We start from the raw sequence: 16,442 nt of genomic DNA, 5'->3' as shown, positions 1-16,442 counted from the left end.
GTGTTTAAGTAAAGAATGATTGGTTCCTTTTCATGAAGCGCGTCAAGTATTTATATATATCCCGACCTGGCTTTCCTAATTTTTGGTTTTGGAAGTGGGGATAAATATTAAAAACAAAAGCGGCTGGAATTGGGAAATGAGCACGCCGTGCTATCCCCTGCTCTTACAAATAAACTGATATATATACTCATATAAAATAAATCATACTCAAATAAACAAAAAAAACCCACTTTTATATATATAAAATTTAGTAAAATATCTTTAGTTCTCATCAAAGTGTTTTGTGGATTGCATGATGTTTGTATTTTCGTTGTATTTTGCCATGGTATTGTTGTGTTTCTACGACTTACCAGTATACTTTTTCCCTGCCTTAAAGCAGATATTTTCTTTTTAAATATTTAATTATATATATTCAAAATATTCAAAAAAAAAAAAAAAAATTATCATTCAAGTTATCTATAGGTAGGTATATATGGTAGATAAAATGATAAAATGATTTTTTCTTTTTAAATATTTTCAATATAAAAAAGATGTTGAGTGAAATGTACACTTACAGGTCTTCGATTTGAGAAAATTAAGCTAACTGTGATTTGCGTGTTCAATTTAATTGATGTGATCTCTAAATGTTGAGATGTTATCTTAATATATAATGCTGTTATGTTTTATATGAAAGGACTTGTTTTAAAGAGAATCAATTTTTAACTATGATATTGTCCTATGTGTATTTTATTTCATTGTACAATATTCATTGTATATGCTCTTAGACGCATTTGTAGGTACCCTGCCTGCAAGTGCCCCCGTTGTAAAGGGGTAGTTTCTTAATATATATATATATATATATATATATATATATTCAATAGTCATGCACTACATATGGACATATGTGAGGGTCGGGGAGGGCGGGTCCATCATTTCTGTATTCTTTATTTTTTTAGGTAATTTTGCTTTATATTTTTTGCCCATTATTCTCTATTCTTTATATCATAGTTTAGCACCCACCGATGATTACTAAGTTCTCTATTCTTTATTTTTTTACCATATTTTTCTCTATTCTTTATTCATTTAGCCCATTATTCTCTATTCTGTAAACCCCATCTAGATCCTCATATGTACTGGACTAACTTCATATAGGGGTCTGGATAGGGGGTCCTTCAATTTTGTATTCTATATTTTTTTAATCCATTTTTCTATTTTTTATAGATTTTGTCCATTATTCACCATTCTTTATATTTTAGCACCCCATTATTCTCTATTCTTTATTATAAGTTGAAAGTATAGAGAGGATGTTCAACAGACACTTACGCAAATGACTTGGGATTCCAAAGAGTTTTAGCAGCATTGGTTTGTATAGCACCAGTACAAAACTTCAACTACCACTGCCTTCTATTACAGATGAGTTTAAAGTCACCAAAAAACAGATAAATTATGATGTTAAGAGACAGTAAAGATGACAAGGTGAAAGAAGCAAATGTTGATGTCAGGACAGGATGGAAATGGGTGGCCAAGAGTGATGCTGAAGATGTAGAGAGTCGATTAAGACATAGAGACATTGTGGGAGTGGTAACATCAGGACGACTTGGTTTTGGCAACATTCACCAACCATTATGGCAGTCAGCAGATGCAAGACATAGAAGGGAACTTGTTCAGCAAGAAAGTCGTCGTGGGGAAGAAGAATATCGCCAAGTAAGAGCCGTCAGTATGAAACAACAAGGCAATATATGAAATGGGAGATGGCAAGACCAAGAGAGATCAGTTGGCATGAGATGTGGAGAATGGACGGGCAGGAGATAAGCTTCCTACTTAGATCAGTATACGACGTACTTCCAACACCCACAAACCTTACAATGTGGAAACTGATTGAAGACCCTAGTTGTAAGTTGTGAGGTAAGCCAGCAAATCTAGAACATGTTTTGTCGTCTTGCAGGACAGCTCTATCTGAAGGATGGAAGATATACATGGCGCCATGACCAAGTCCTTCGAGAGATAGCAGCAGTCTTGGACACTCAGAGGAGAAAGAAGACTAAGATAGAGAAGGGGCCAAAGTTCATCAACTTCATCAAAAGGAGGTGGAGAGTCATTCAGAAACACATACAGCAAAACCAGTGGTATCCTAGCAACAGCAAATGACTTGGAGATGCAAGCCGACGTTTGGGAAAAGACCACATTTCCAAGAGAGGTTTTAACAACAACTCTCCGACCAGACATTGTGCTGTGGTCCAGAATCAGCAGACAGGTCATTCTTGTAGAGCTAAAGTCAGCCATGGGAAACTAGACTGGAAGAAGTCCATGTGAGAAAGCTTGCGAAGTACCAGGAATTGGTAACAGACATCCAAGACAAGAATTGGAGGACATGGTATTTTCCCGTGGAGGTAGGCTGTAGAGGCTTTGTTTCACAAACTTTTTGAAGAGAGTTTTGGGGTTCCTAGGACTAACTGGATCAGTGAAGAAGAAGCTTGGTTGGAAAAGTTTGGAGACATACAGAGGAAGCTTCTGGTTGGGTATGGAGGAAGAGAAAAGAGCAGTGGAAGAGCTAGCTGGTTCATGGCTGAGCTTGATCAACTCAGTCGGCGCACCCCCTGGAGATTGTCGTGGACAGCGCCGAAACAGTCGAGGAGAGGGGATCCACCTAATGATGGAACCAGCTGAGCAGTGGAAACACTGTATTTAAGGTAAAAAAAAAAAATCCTTTATTCTGAACTTTTTGCCCATTATTCTCTATTCTGTAAAACCCGGCCATCCACACTCTCTTATAACATGTATAATAAATGAACTGCATTTGTTTTAGAGTGCCCTCTATATAGCTCACCAACATTAGAATTCTTACAAAATTTATTCCAAAAGTTTCCAAATCTGAGAAACATAAATTTAGAAAATTTAGAAAATCTCTTTATCTGGATCATGAAAAGTGAAGAGTTAGAATTAGATTTAAATACAGTTTTTAGTATTACCTTAATAAAATTTATCACTGGCAGATTAGACAGGAAAAAAAAGAGACAAAAGTTAAAATAAACAAATGGAGTTATTCCTCTTTGTACTGGCTCTCTCCAATCATGTATCATGTTTCCATATTTAGGTCTTTCCACTTTTCTGTGGAAAGACCTATTGGTTTTCTTCTGATTATTATTTTTTTCTTCTTCCGCCACTTTTTTCTGACGGTGCTTTTTTGTTTCTCAAGATGTCGCTTAGATTTTTTGTGTATGATATCGAACAGTCATTGCGATTTTGAAACTGACCCTGTTTAGCCGAATACTTTTTATTGTAAGAGTTATCTCCCCAAACACTGTTTTTCTTGTGTACACATCTCCTTCGCAACCGTAAAGGATTATGACAAATTTATGTCTCCAATTTGTTCGTTATATCCTCAGGATCTTAAGAATAATTTTGACCGAAGCGGTCCAGAAACTCCTTATGAGAGTTATTTCCCCTTCTGTATTTAAAGTAAGTAAAATGTAATTGTAATTGATAGACCATAAGTGATAGGGATCTAGGGTCTTTTGATTTGAGGTCCTTGGTCCAAAAAAAAAGAAAATAGGGTCAAGGGCAAAGGTCAAGGTCATTTTTAAATTTGGATTTTGGCTTATTTTCACCCCTTTTCAAACACGATATAAGATATCGACAACATATTTTTACTTAATTGTTAGTTGCGACATGTCGTAACACATACATATCGGTATAAAGGGTACGCTTACATCAAATTAGAGTTTTCTCCCCTCTTTTATTTAAAAATATGCATATGGTGATATAACTCATGAACCAAATATAATTAAGTCCTAGGGTCTTTTGATTTTAGGTCCTTGGTTGATGACCTTGAAATTGAGCTCAAGGTCATAGGTTAAATTGACATTCTAGATTTTGACCTTTGCTTTTACCTCATAAATCCATGGGACTTTTTGCATTACGTTTCAAGCCATTTAACCCTAGAAAAGCCAACCGGAAGTGACCTTGTGTAAACCGGAAGTAGCTTTTTTTTGTACTTAATTAATGTAAAAGTTTATAGAACCAGATATTTTTGGTATCAGTGTCAATTAAACGTTTGAATAATACCGGAAATAACATTTTTCAAACCGGAAGTAACAAATTATCTACTTTTTTAAAAAAATATTGTATAGAAACCATATATTTTTGGAATCAGCGTACAATAAGCTATCATTTGACGCTGGAAATGACATTTTAAACCAAATTTATACTATTTTCATATTAAAATACATGTTTTTTTTGTGGAAAGACCTTCAATTGTTCTCTGAACAATTGGTTTTTAATTGTTTTTAATCATTTTTAATTATCAATAATCAGTATGTATGTTAAATTGCATGTGTTTGTGTGGATATATCATATTGTATGAACTTTGTGACTTTGTGTTGATTTATATGCTCTATGTGGGCCCTTTAATTAGGAATAAAGGCATTTGATTTGATTTGAGTTGATAATACATGTGAACAACTCAGTCAACTGGTTATATTTTCGACTTTTTTTACATTCATTTTAAATAGGTATTGCCAGCACCCACGCACACACAATAGGCATTGTGTACTCATTAATGCGTTTAACTACTATACCAAAGAAGAAACCAAATAATGTCTAGACTTTTAAAACGGTTCTTAGTATATATGTCTCTGCCAAAGGGGAGGCAGGAACCACCACAACTTTAATTTTTTGGCCTTGTCCCTTTGGTATCTTATACCTCTTCTTCAGCGATTAATTGAGGAATGTGCACGTGGGTCAACATCTTAACTCCCGCCCAATCAATTTGCCGACAAGTCCACTTTAATCCTTATAATATTTTGTTTTGGATATGACTAGGCAACGTGCATTTGTTTATATTCCTCACTGTTTTAAGCGGCTTGTCACGTGACACAGGGCTTGACTAAGAAAATATATAGATGACAGTCCACTAGACTCGAGATGACAGGGTTAAAAACAAATTTTTCAGATAGTATGGCATCTGAATTTACAGTTGTACAAGATGTCAAGCGTTGGCATGGCTATACCGTATTTTTTGGTGGCATTCTTCTTTTTCAGCTCTTAAATCTAGCGGTAACCAAAATCGGCAACCCCAAATCTGTCCGGTCTGATATCGACCCATGGCGTTGGAGGAATCTTTTTATTTCGTGGATACACGCTGCAATAGTTGGAACTTGGGATATTTTATGGTATGTCTGCACGAGATGTTCCTGACGAACATGCAATCATGTCGAATACAATTATAAATATCCCTTGCATCATTAAAAAACCTCTTCGCATTAACATGACTCCAAGTTGTTAAGCATAACTATCTGATAGGTCAAGTCCTTTCTAACTGGTTTATACAGTTTGTTCTTATTTTGTGCTGCATTAAAATTGTCCCAGGTTATGGGAAAGTTGACTGCTCCAGGTGCGGATCCAGGATTTTGAAAAAAGGGGGATGGGCCCTTGGCAAGCCACTGTTTGGAGTGATACTTTTAAAATGTCTATGCATTTATCATGTATGAAGCTCCATAAATCCTCCTCTGTGCTCACAAACATGTTAACCCAGTCGCTTGGTTGCTGTCTGTCACATTTATTTTTGGTTTTAAGGTTAAGCATAAATCCGGCCATTTGTTCTCGATTAAATTGTTTTCACATTTTTTCATGCCTGGTCTTTTATAACTGACTATACAGTAAGGAATGGCTCATTGTTGTTGGCCTTATGATAACCTACAGTTCAATGAGTTGCTTACATTCATGTCATTTGTTGCATTGACAATCATACCACATTTCCTTATTTTGATATTAAATTAGTTGATGAAAAAATTAAACAGAACAGTATATTATTGATTTTAGTATATATATGTGTTATGTTTAAAAACCTCATCAAAGATACCAGGTTCATATAATTTTGTACACCAGACTCTCTTTTTGTCTACAAAAGACTCAATTGTTAGAAATCACTGTGACCCTCGAATAAAAAAAAGTAAAAAGTATGTTACACATGTTAAAATTGTGAAATTTTAGGTGTAATTTCATTGGACTTGGCAATGGTATTTCACTTTTTTTATTTGTGTGCTACATTAATGAATAAAAGGATATGTGCTGTATACAATATACCAGATATAACACAATATTTTTATGTTTCATTTATGATGCCTCAAAGGAGCAGAGCATTTAAAAGTATAATGAAAGTGTACACATGATTATGAAAATTTTTCGATTGGAGAACAACAATAAACAAAAGTAGTATGCATATGTGTATATCTCAATGAGAAAGCCACCGAACAACTTACATAGCATTAAACCAAAAAAAGGACTTTTACAGGACTTATAAGATTAATATACAGTATTAAACAATTAACACAGGTGTCTATATCATACAGGTAAGTGAAGTCAAGTTGTGAATTATACAACCAATGATCTGCCATCAACATCACAATTCTTTAAAGGAAAAACAAATCTAAAAAGATAACCGTTGGTGAGGTTCTTGACTAGAGAGGCAAATTAACATTTACTTGTTATCTTCAAACTTTTTATCTTAATCAGCATAATAAAAAAGAATGCACAATGAAAATCAAGTCAAACAAAAAATACTTATCTTATTTATTAGGGCCCCGCCGAATGGCGGATGCCCTATAGTGATCAGTCTGTCTGTCCATCGATATCAAATTGTGTCCGCTCTATATCTAGAGAACCGTTATGATTTCAAAGTTTATACTTGACATGTATATTAACCAACACCAGAGGGTGTGTCATAATGTGTGTACAACTTCCTAGGTCAAAGGTCAAGGTCATAAACTTTGGTTTTAGTTGACAACCCCATGTCCTATCATGCCTATGGTAAAGATCGTGTCCGCTCTATATCTTGAGAACCGTTATGATTTCAAAGTTTAGACTTGATATATATATAAACCAACACCAGAGGGTGTGTCATAATTTATGTACAACTTCCTAGGTCAAAGGTTAAGGTCAAAAACTTTGGTTTCAGTTGACAATCCCATGTCCAATGATAAAGATACAAATTTTTTACCACACATTATTCACAGCGGGGCCCACAGAGATGGCTCCCATCTCAATGATATCTAGTTGTCTGTATCTTAGACATTAACATATACACAAATAACACAACCTTACTATATACATGTACCAGATTATTGTTGTAATAAAACTAAAACATGCTCACAGATGCTGAAAGCTTAAGTTCTTCATTTATTATTTATTGCGTACCGTTTTTGTGGGTTTAGATAAACCATGAATTTAAATGTCAATAAAATATAAATTTCCTTATTTGGCAAAACCAATGAATGAAGTTACATGAGTATATTTATATCCCCAATAAAGACAATTCTTCTTCAAACCTCAAAAAGGAAAACAAATACTGTAGATTCATTATTATTTGTTGAATACCAATTTTTGTGGATTTCGTGGGTACAGGTGAACCATGAAATTAAATGTTCAAAGAATAACAAATTTCCTATAGGCAATGTATGCAGAATTTGGCAAAACCACGAAATTAAATATCCACGAATACGTAAGTTTTCCTTAATCCATGAAAATTAGTGCCCACGAAAATAAATGAATCCACAGTAAATCCACAGTAGAACATCCAAGTAGATTTATGACTTTTCATACAGGAAAGTCAGAAACAGTAGAAATGAAGATAGAAAGTTTCTGTTTGAATTAAAATAAAATTTGTGGAGGACAATATCTGTAAAAAATGAAAAAAATAATGAAACGTGCAGGTTGATTTTTAATTTGTTAATATAGAAATAGATATTACAGCCAAGAATACAAGATGCTATGATTTTTACAATAAATAGAACCTTTATCAGTTTTAATATGTTCAGCCAAAAAGAATGATTGGAAGATAAATTTTTATTCTATTATTTCAGTTTGGTGCTATATCCAGAATTTATGAATGATTTGATAGCTTACAACAATTTTTTTATATATTTGATGATACCTTTTTCAACTGGTGAGTACATATGTTAGAATGTTTTATTTAGACAATCATAAATGTACATATACATATGTACAATGTACAATGTAGCATTTTAAGTCAGATTGTATATTTTGTAAATATATTTTATGTATGTAAAGCTCTTGTCCAAATTTATTTGTGAAAGGCTTTTAGCCTTAATCATATTAATTTTACTCTATATAAACATGATTTGATGCATGCAGAATTTACAGCAATACCACATTGATTTATAATGTTATTTATTAATATGAACTTGAGAGGTTTAAATTTTGAAATTTAAAATACAAACCTTCAAAGAGACTTGAAAACTATGGCTAGTGAGAAAATATTCATTTTTGGTAGAAAAAGTTAATTGCTTAATATAAAAGATACTGACATTATCTCAAGCTAGAGTTTGAATAAAATGAGATGTGACACACACACAGAGGTATTCTGATGTATACATCAATGAGGCAGCAACCCAAAGATTACTAAAAGACATCTGAATGCCAACTGTATACTCTCCAGCAAAAGACAGGCATGACAGGTGTCTTACATCTATATATCAAATCTTCCAAGTTCCGAAACAGTTGTGGATAAATATACAATATACATACATTGTCATAAAATATGAAATTGATGTGAAAGAGATTTAGAAATTAGATCTTATTTGTATACCTGATATTTGTACAAAAGTTGACAGATTGCAGGATGAATTAAACAGAAACAATCAAAGATTGTCATCACCAAATTCAGAAGTAATTTGTAAATTTGATTTTTTTGCAGCTTACTTTGTATATGATAGTATAGATATGATTGTGAATAGAATGATTTTAAAGAACTGGGAGTTAAGTCTACATCATATAGCTGTAAGTATAATAACGTTGTGCCATATTTATGAAGTGTGTGATGCATAGTATTCTGTGTGACTATCCATTGATTGTTTTTTTTTTAATTTTCATCAAAAATAAGTCATTGAAGGCACATTTCTGTTTATTATGGAACAATATCTAAAATTCTTCACAATGATATAAACAGAGACAACATTCACTGAAACTATTCTAGGGCTTCTTCTGTAGTTACAACTGTTTGAATTAGAATAAAAGAAAATATTGAGTAAAATTCAGTAAGGCATCAACGAACAACACAACCAAACCAAATTAAAACTGAAACAATCAGGAAAGATAGGGAAGCCTTGAGTTAATGGAATCCATTTTTGTAACTATTTCAAAAAGGAGATGGTAAAATCAATAATAGCTATTATTATTTCAAATTACTTTTTAGTCCCCTACCGACGAAGTCTAAGGGGACTTTAGGTTTGCACTCCGTCTGTCAGTCCGGCAAATCAGCTTTCCACGCGTTTTTTCTTCATTTTTGAAGATATTGATTTGATATTTGGTACATGTATATAGTTTTATCATGACAAGTTATAGATCAAGTTCAAATTTTGTTCCGGTCTGATGATTTAGTCTAGAGTAATGGACCATAACTCTGGACCATATCTAATGTAAGAGTACTATACCGGTATATGTTAAAACATATTTCTGTACAAAGGGAGATAACTCATTTTTTAAAAGACATTCTTTGTTAAATTATTTGAAGAATTTTTTGGCAGGTTTGTTTGTTATTTAGTATAAACTAATTTTCTGAATGCTATAGATATAAAAAAAGATTATGAAGAGAAATCCTTTAATTAGATAATAATCTATTTTTATTAATGTATATATTTCAATACATTACATTGTGTAGATAAAAGTTGTTGACATTTTATAGATAAGTTACAAATCTATATTAGTTTGTGACAAATGAAAGAAAAAATATTTGGAACCATTAATTATATTTGATTATAATTTGAAAATAGATATACACTGTATTACATCATTTCTAATTTTAGAGAACTATTAATCATATCTAATGTTTTTTTCACTCATATAATCAGTTTTCCACACTGTTTTTAGTCATGCTTGAAGATATTGACATGATATTTACTTTTTGTTTACACCATGACAAGTTATAGAACAAGTTAGCATTTTGTTCCAGTAAAATGAATTTTTACCCGGTAGGGGACTATGTATTGCCATGCAATACTCTCAGAATGCTTGTTTAAATACATGTACAACCTTTATAAAATAAGGATGTGTAGTTTGATTGCAAATGATAAAACTATCCAAACTATGTGGATTTAAGTACTTATAGGATAGTGTACATGTGTATGGCCTTCAACAATGAGCAAAAGCTGTACCATAAAGTCAGCTATAAAAAATCCTGATATGATAAAATTATAAACAATTCAATTGAAAAAAACGACTGATTTATGACAAAACATCATGAATAAATGAAAAACCAGATATAACAGACAGCCACCAACAACAACCTCTGAATTACAGGCTCCTGAGTTGGTACAGACACATAAAGAATGTAGAGGGTCTGCAATAATTGACAGTAGGCATTAAGGTAGTCCAAACATCTAAACATTGGAAGTTACATTTAAATTGATACAACATGATGAAGACAATGTATACAAACAATGAACAACATATAGTTATATTTTATTAATCCATCATAATGGAAAATCTCCTGATCAAGGACTTCAAACTTCATGTTGATTATCAATAAAAAAAATTCATAATCAATCATAAACAGTCCTAAATTATTCTTTGAAAAGCTTGAAAGTGGCTTTTACTGAATGATTGCATTTTACCTTTAGGATGACTGCAAGTGCACTCTAACCCTAGTAATGAAAATTTGCTGTTATAGATTTAGTGCACATAAAACCATACATTTTTTATTTGTGCGTTTTTCACTTGTTTTCCTCAGAAATTATAATCAATCACTTTTGCTATTCTTAATCAGCTGAAGGACCCTTGTATGCACATTTATTAATTTTTTTTAACATGTTTCCAGTATGAAAAATTTAAACTATGTGTACATATAATTTATTTACAGGTAATCTCCATGTTTTGGTACAACTTTCATGCAAGGATATGTATAGGCTACAATGTCCTGGCATTGATGGCAGAAATCAATAGTTTCTTTCTTCATACTCGAAAACTCTTACAAATGTGCCAAGTAGGTTTTGATACGAGACTATACAAAGGTGTATCTTATATAAATCTGGTAACATTTCTTTTATGTCGTATGACCTCTGTTTCCCGTATTTTTTATGGAATGTATGATGAAGGACACAGAGTGCCATCATTTTATTTTGTTATTCTGACAATGTCAATGGTTATCATGGCTGTTATTAACATTATATTATTTTGGAGATTATGCCAAACAGACTTATTACGGACACAAGACAAAGTCCTGAAGGATAAAACCATCACAGTTAATGGCAATAACAATAGAAACCATTTAAAAGTAGATTAAATTTATTTATGTTTTGTTATAACTAAATATCTATAGTAGAATAGAAAGAATTGTTACAAATCTTTATAGTAAGATTATTGTATTTTTTATATTGTTTTCAATCTGATTAAAATACAAATCCTGTATCCACGCTTCATTTATAATGATCTGAAAGTGCTCTGTTCTACTTTCTGTTTTAAAGACCTTCCAGATTCCTCTGGTTTTGTCGTAAAGATACTTCCCTTCAAAAATTTGAAGGCTGAAATTTTATTGGCTGATTTGATAATGATCTGACAGAACAGAAAGTAGAACAGAGTGATGTAAGATCCTTGTAAGCAAAGCATGAACACAGGATATGTATTTCGATCATATTGTATTGTTTAGTGCAGTAATCCTTTTGTAATGTTGCGACAGATGTATAAGTTTAGATTGCAGTGTTGTATGTTATTTCTTTCAATGTCTCGGAATATTGCATTCCATTGGGAGACACTTTTAAATAGAAATACCGGTAATTGTTGGCAGCATGTAAACAAATATACAGTATATTAGCAGCTATTTCTTAGCTTAGAATTCTTAAGACCCCAAAATATAGTTGTTTTTTTTTGCCTCCCTACCTACACTTAATGCAGACCGTAATCAATTTTAAGGATATTTTTGGTTAAGCATGTCATTGTCCAGAACATTTCTGTATTTAATCTGTAAAAATAAAAAAATAAAATTTTCCTACTTACCTACTGCCCTACGTTTTTCAGCATAGAGACAGAAAACAAGTATACAATTTTTTTTTGTCCAAAGCAAAAAGACATTCTTTTTATACATTGAAATCCTTGAATATTGAGGAAAAAAATATAAGAAAATATGGTGTTCTCTATACATATTTTATTTTCATGAAAAATATCATTTACACATGTCTGAGGGTTGGAATAGGGTATGGAATCTCTTATTCTGTTTTCAATAGTATTTTACCATGTTTTTCTGTATAAAGTTTTAAGATCATTCATTCTCAATTCTTCCATTTTTCAACTTGATTATTCTCATCATTTTTTTTTTGGTAATCTCTATTTTTATTTTTAAGACTATTATTCTCCATTCAGTTATCTCCAGTCTAAACTCTCATATATAATATTTAATCCTTCATATGAATCCAAATGTCTCCTTATTTTACTGGATATGATCATCATACAATTTGTTATATCCCACCATAAATGGCATATATACATGTATATATTAACCTTGTAATATGCTTTATTTGAGATGCTATCATATATACATGTATATATTAACCCTGTAGTATGCTTTATTTGAGGTGCTATCAAAGCATTTTTCAGAAATGTATGATATTTGTTATCACTGTTTAAATTCCAGTGATTTTAAACATTGTATATTTCCAATGCAATCCTGTCATACATATAATGTACATATTGTGCACGGATTGAGCCATAAAATCCATGATGATTGGGACCCCCTAAACTTAATCATCTTGAAGTATTTATTTTGTGGAGTAATCAGGGTATTTGGACCTGATTCATGTCATTTAAATGTACATGTATTGAAAAGACTTATTATTTCAAGATAAAATGAATTAGATGTTATTTTATTTTAAAGAATCTGAGGACGAACAAATCTAGGTTTATTCTAATTCTTTTTGACACAATGTTGAATCTCAGGACTTGGAATATGAATGTGAAAATCATAAAACAGGTTTACATATATACACAAACCTTTAAACAAGATAACAGAAAAAATTATTCATGAATTTATAAACTCTATTTTTTATACTGTGAAATTATATATGAAATAAATATTTAGATCATTATAGATAAAGACACAAAGGATTTGATATGTTGCATTCTTTGGGTAAGGACTCTAAAAAAAGTGTTTCACTAAGATTAAATTCTAAGCAAACATCTTAAATTTTGACCACCATGTTTAAACTTTACAGCATCTAATCTGACTCAGTTGAAAACTTCTGGACTAAAATTCACTTTTTTTCACGAGATTGTTTTACTTTCAATAACTTTAATAATGTAATGCTGATATACAAAATTGTAGTGCTATCTTAAAAATGTTGTTTTCATGAACTTTTTTCCACATGATAGTTTGTCTGCATAACCATGATAACAATGTCTGTTTTGTAGAGTAACTTGAACTCTATTTTAATACGAAAATCAAAATACTGTAATCTCATTTTCTTCCTTCATTTTTGAATCTGCTTTATATTTTTATATTGTTCCATATCATAAGAGTTTTATCTCATTACTTGTTAGCCAGTTTCTTGTCATTTAACTCTTCTCTTTTACCAGAATTTACTACAATTAGTATTTATTCAGGTAGTGACATTTTTTCTGTCTTGTCTCACATAGTCACCCCATTTATACAAAACATTTACACTTGTAGGTTACTTAAAACATATGCTTACATGATGAAAGGTCATCAAACAAAAATACTTTGACCAAAATTGTTTATTGATAATTTTATTTTTTAGATTTAAGAAAGGTTTAGAAGTAGTTAATTCCTGTACATAGATTTTTAGATGTGTAAAGTTGCTGTGTTTGAACATACATGCTTTACTAGAAAAAGCAGTTTAGAAATTGAGTAAAAATAGAAATACAGCTCTTTTCATAACTTTTAATGATTTTGTTTACAATTTTAAAATGCATATCTATGATGTTGTGTATTTTTGATAGAAAATCCTTCAGTAAGGTGATGTCATTAGAAGGCCAAGTGATGTAAATTATCAACGAGACAATCAGCAGGCATTAGAATGTCTGGAAACATTGATTCTGCAACAAAATCTATGATTATGTAAAAAAGTTTGCTTTGATGTACATGTATATCCAATTTCTTGCATATGTGCTTAATAAAATGCTAAAGTATAAAAAAAAAATTGTATTTGTCATCTTATAAAATTTAAGGTATGGAAGTATCATAAAAACAATGTAGTCATGAAGAACATTAATAATTTTCACTTTTTGATCAAGTTTTCAAGACTATGTATTTGTTGAATTAGAAACACCTATTTCAATAAACAATTTTTTTCATAAAGGAAATTTTTGGTGAGTGTTGGTTTAGAAGGTATTTTTTACATATACCTGCTTAAGACAGCTTTTTTGTATTAAGATATTGATCTGCTTTTGAAAGTATTTATATATATATATGTATTAAGCTTTTGTTGTACAAACTTTTTATGGACTTGTGTATATTTGCAGAGTATAGCATTGACAAACGCGGAAATCAAATCTCAATTTATTGAAGATATATAATGTAAAAGGTTGACTTGATCCTATGTTATATATGAAGCAAAAAAAGGTTCAAAATACATGCTTTTGTAATGGCGTCCATTAATAAAGGTTGTTTATATACTGTAGACTGACCATTGTCATACTTGGCTATGTACCTCAATATTTCGTTAACTTTTAATAAGGTCTGAAAAATATCATGGCAGATTCAGGGTTATTGAAAGGGGGTGTTATTCCAGAAAACAGACTATATAGAGCCAAACGGAGTGAGGCTAACCAATTTATTGACTATTTTATGACAAAAGATGTTATGATAACCCCCCTCCCCCATCTGCTACTGGTTATAGCTTGTACCAGATAGCACACAAGGTTGTTCACTTAAAAGTCATTATTAAGTAGATTTTTCTGCAATTTTTGATAATTGAGGATTTAGATTTGACAGTGTTCTCAATATGTGCATGCAAAAGATACACGACAAAGCTACAAATCAGAGGGCTATGTGTTGAAATAACCCAAATTGCCAAAAATCTCCATACTTCATAGTTTGTCATACAACTAAAGCAATTGTGGTATGTAAATTGTATCACCTTAAAACAAAAGAAAACTTGCAACTTTATATGAAATAAAAAAAATTATATTTTTATTAGTAACCTTTCAATAGAGAAAGGTATATATTGAAACATTTTCTCATCTTATAAAGCCATCATGAACAATTTTATATTATTCACTTTAAAACATTTCTGTTACCTTTCAGCATTGTCTGTTTGAACCAAATTTTGTAGAGGTTCACTAACTGTGAAGTATACTTAGGAGTTAAAACAGCCATTTTATTTATTGTGTTGCCTGACATAGGAATCACTTCTGTCATCTTGTGTGCTTTGTTAATCCGCAACCTATTGTAAATGACTTTGCAGATTCAACCATACTTCCACAGAATCTTCTACTGAACATAAAAATCTGACATATCAAAACATGGACTTAGCCCTTTCTGCTTCAGTTTGTTAATCCTTAATTACATGAAAACTGTTCAGTAGAATCTCACAAAATTGCACAGTTTCTTATATAAGACATGTAAATAAAGTTGTGCACCTGCTACTTTAATTATTGATCTGAGAGTGATTTTTAGGGTACTCCATACCAAAAGTGGATTTTGTATTTATGCTTATATTTTTTGAAGATGGAAGGCGACACACGTCTTCCAAGGACTCACACATTTAAATGATGTACATAATGTTGTAGATATAGAGAGTATTTATTTGTTTAAACGTAATGAAGGGACCATCACTCCAACTGATTGTTATTAGTAATTTATATTCTTTGTGAAAGGATTAATTTAGTTTAAAACAAACTCATTAAAAAAAAATCAAATTTTTTTCTTTAAAAGTTAAATTCTGACCAGTTTCAGTTGTATCATCAGGGAAATGCCTCGGACTATTTCTAATATACTTATCTCGAGATTAAATTGCTTATATGGCGAACTATAATTATTGATTTCTTTCTAACATTGATTTTAAATTTTACCTCCTTTGCAATAAATTTATAGAACAGAAAAAGAATTTTACTGGAATATAAATCATACATGATAAAAAATTGATGTGTTGTGTGATGTGTTTTTCAATAGAAACCTAGAAAATAATGTATAAATTAACCTTCAACCATTATTGTTTTGTCTTTGTGAGAGAAGAATGTTTGTTATATTTTGTGACGTATAGTGCATTCATATGTAAATTCCACTCATAATGTATGATAAGATTCATTTGCCATTTATAGAATTTTGTATGCTATTTGATAATTATATAGATGGACATTTTTTTTTTTAATTTTGCTTTCCTAATTTCACGTAACTCATTTACAGTATCCATGTTGTATTGAAAGTGATTGTACGGTAACATCTGGAAGTTCAAATGTTGTACATCACTGTAATATAAAAAGCCAGTTTTACAACTGTA

The 16,442-nt window shown here is 31.3% G+C and overlaps 1 protein-coding gene across 1 annotated transcript; it reads left to right on the top strand.

Annotated features, from left to right (window-relative positions):
- Positions 1 to 4,853: 4,853 nt before the first annotated feature.
- LOC127710571 (TLC domain-containing protein 2-like) lies at positions 4,854 to 12,050 on the top strand. Its single transcript, XM_052216521.1, has 4 exons — positions 4,854 to 5,150; positions 7,839 to 7,921; positions 8,693 to 8,775; positions 10,853 to 12,050. The coding sequence occupies exons 1-4, from the start codon at positions 4,903 to 4,905 to the stop codon at positions 11,273 to 11,275; spliced, it is 837 nt and encodes a 278-aa protein (XP_052072481.1). The 5' UTR covers positions 4,854 to 4,902; the 3' UTR covers positions 11,276 to 12,050.
- Positions 12,051 to 16,442: the final 4,392 nt, after the last annotated feature.

The sequence above is a fragment of the Mytilus californianus genome, unplaced genomic scaffold, assembly GCF_021869535.1.
Source record: "Mytilus californianus isolate M0D057914Y unplaced genomic scaffold, xbMytCali1.0.p SCAF_8, whole genome shotgun sequence".
NCBI classification, from domain to species: domain Eukaryota; kingdom Metazoa; phylum Mollusca; class Bivalvia; order Mytilida; family Mytilidae; genus Mytilus; species Mytilus californianus.
Note: the sequence above shows the minus strand (reverse complement) of the source record. Positions and strands in the feature narration are given on the sequence as shown.

Coding starts and splice junctions, on each gene's coding strand:
- LOC127710571 (XM_052216521.1), top strand. CDS start 4,903: ATGACAGGGTTAAAAACAAATTTTTCAGATAGTATGGCATCTGAATTT. Junction 7,922..8,692: donor GATGATACCTTTTTCAACTG/GTGAGTACATAT, acceptor ATTTTTTTGCAG/CTTACTTTGTATATGATAGT. Junction 8,776..10,852: donor TAAGTCTACATCATATAGCT/GTAAGTATAATA, acceptor ATTTATTTACAG/GTAATCTCCATGTTTTGGTA.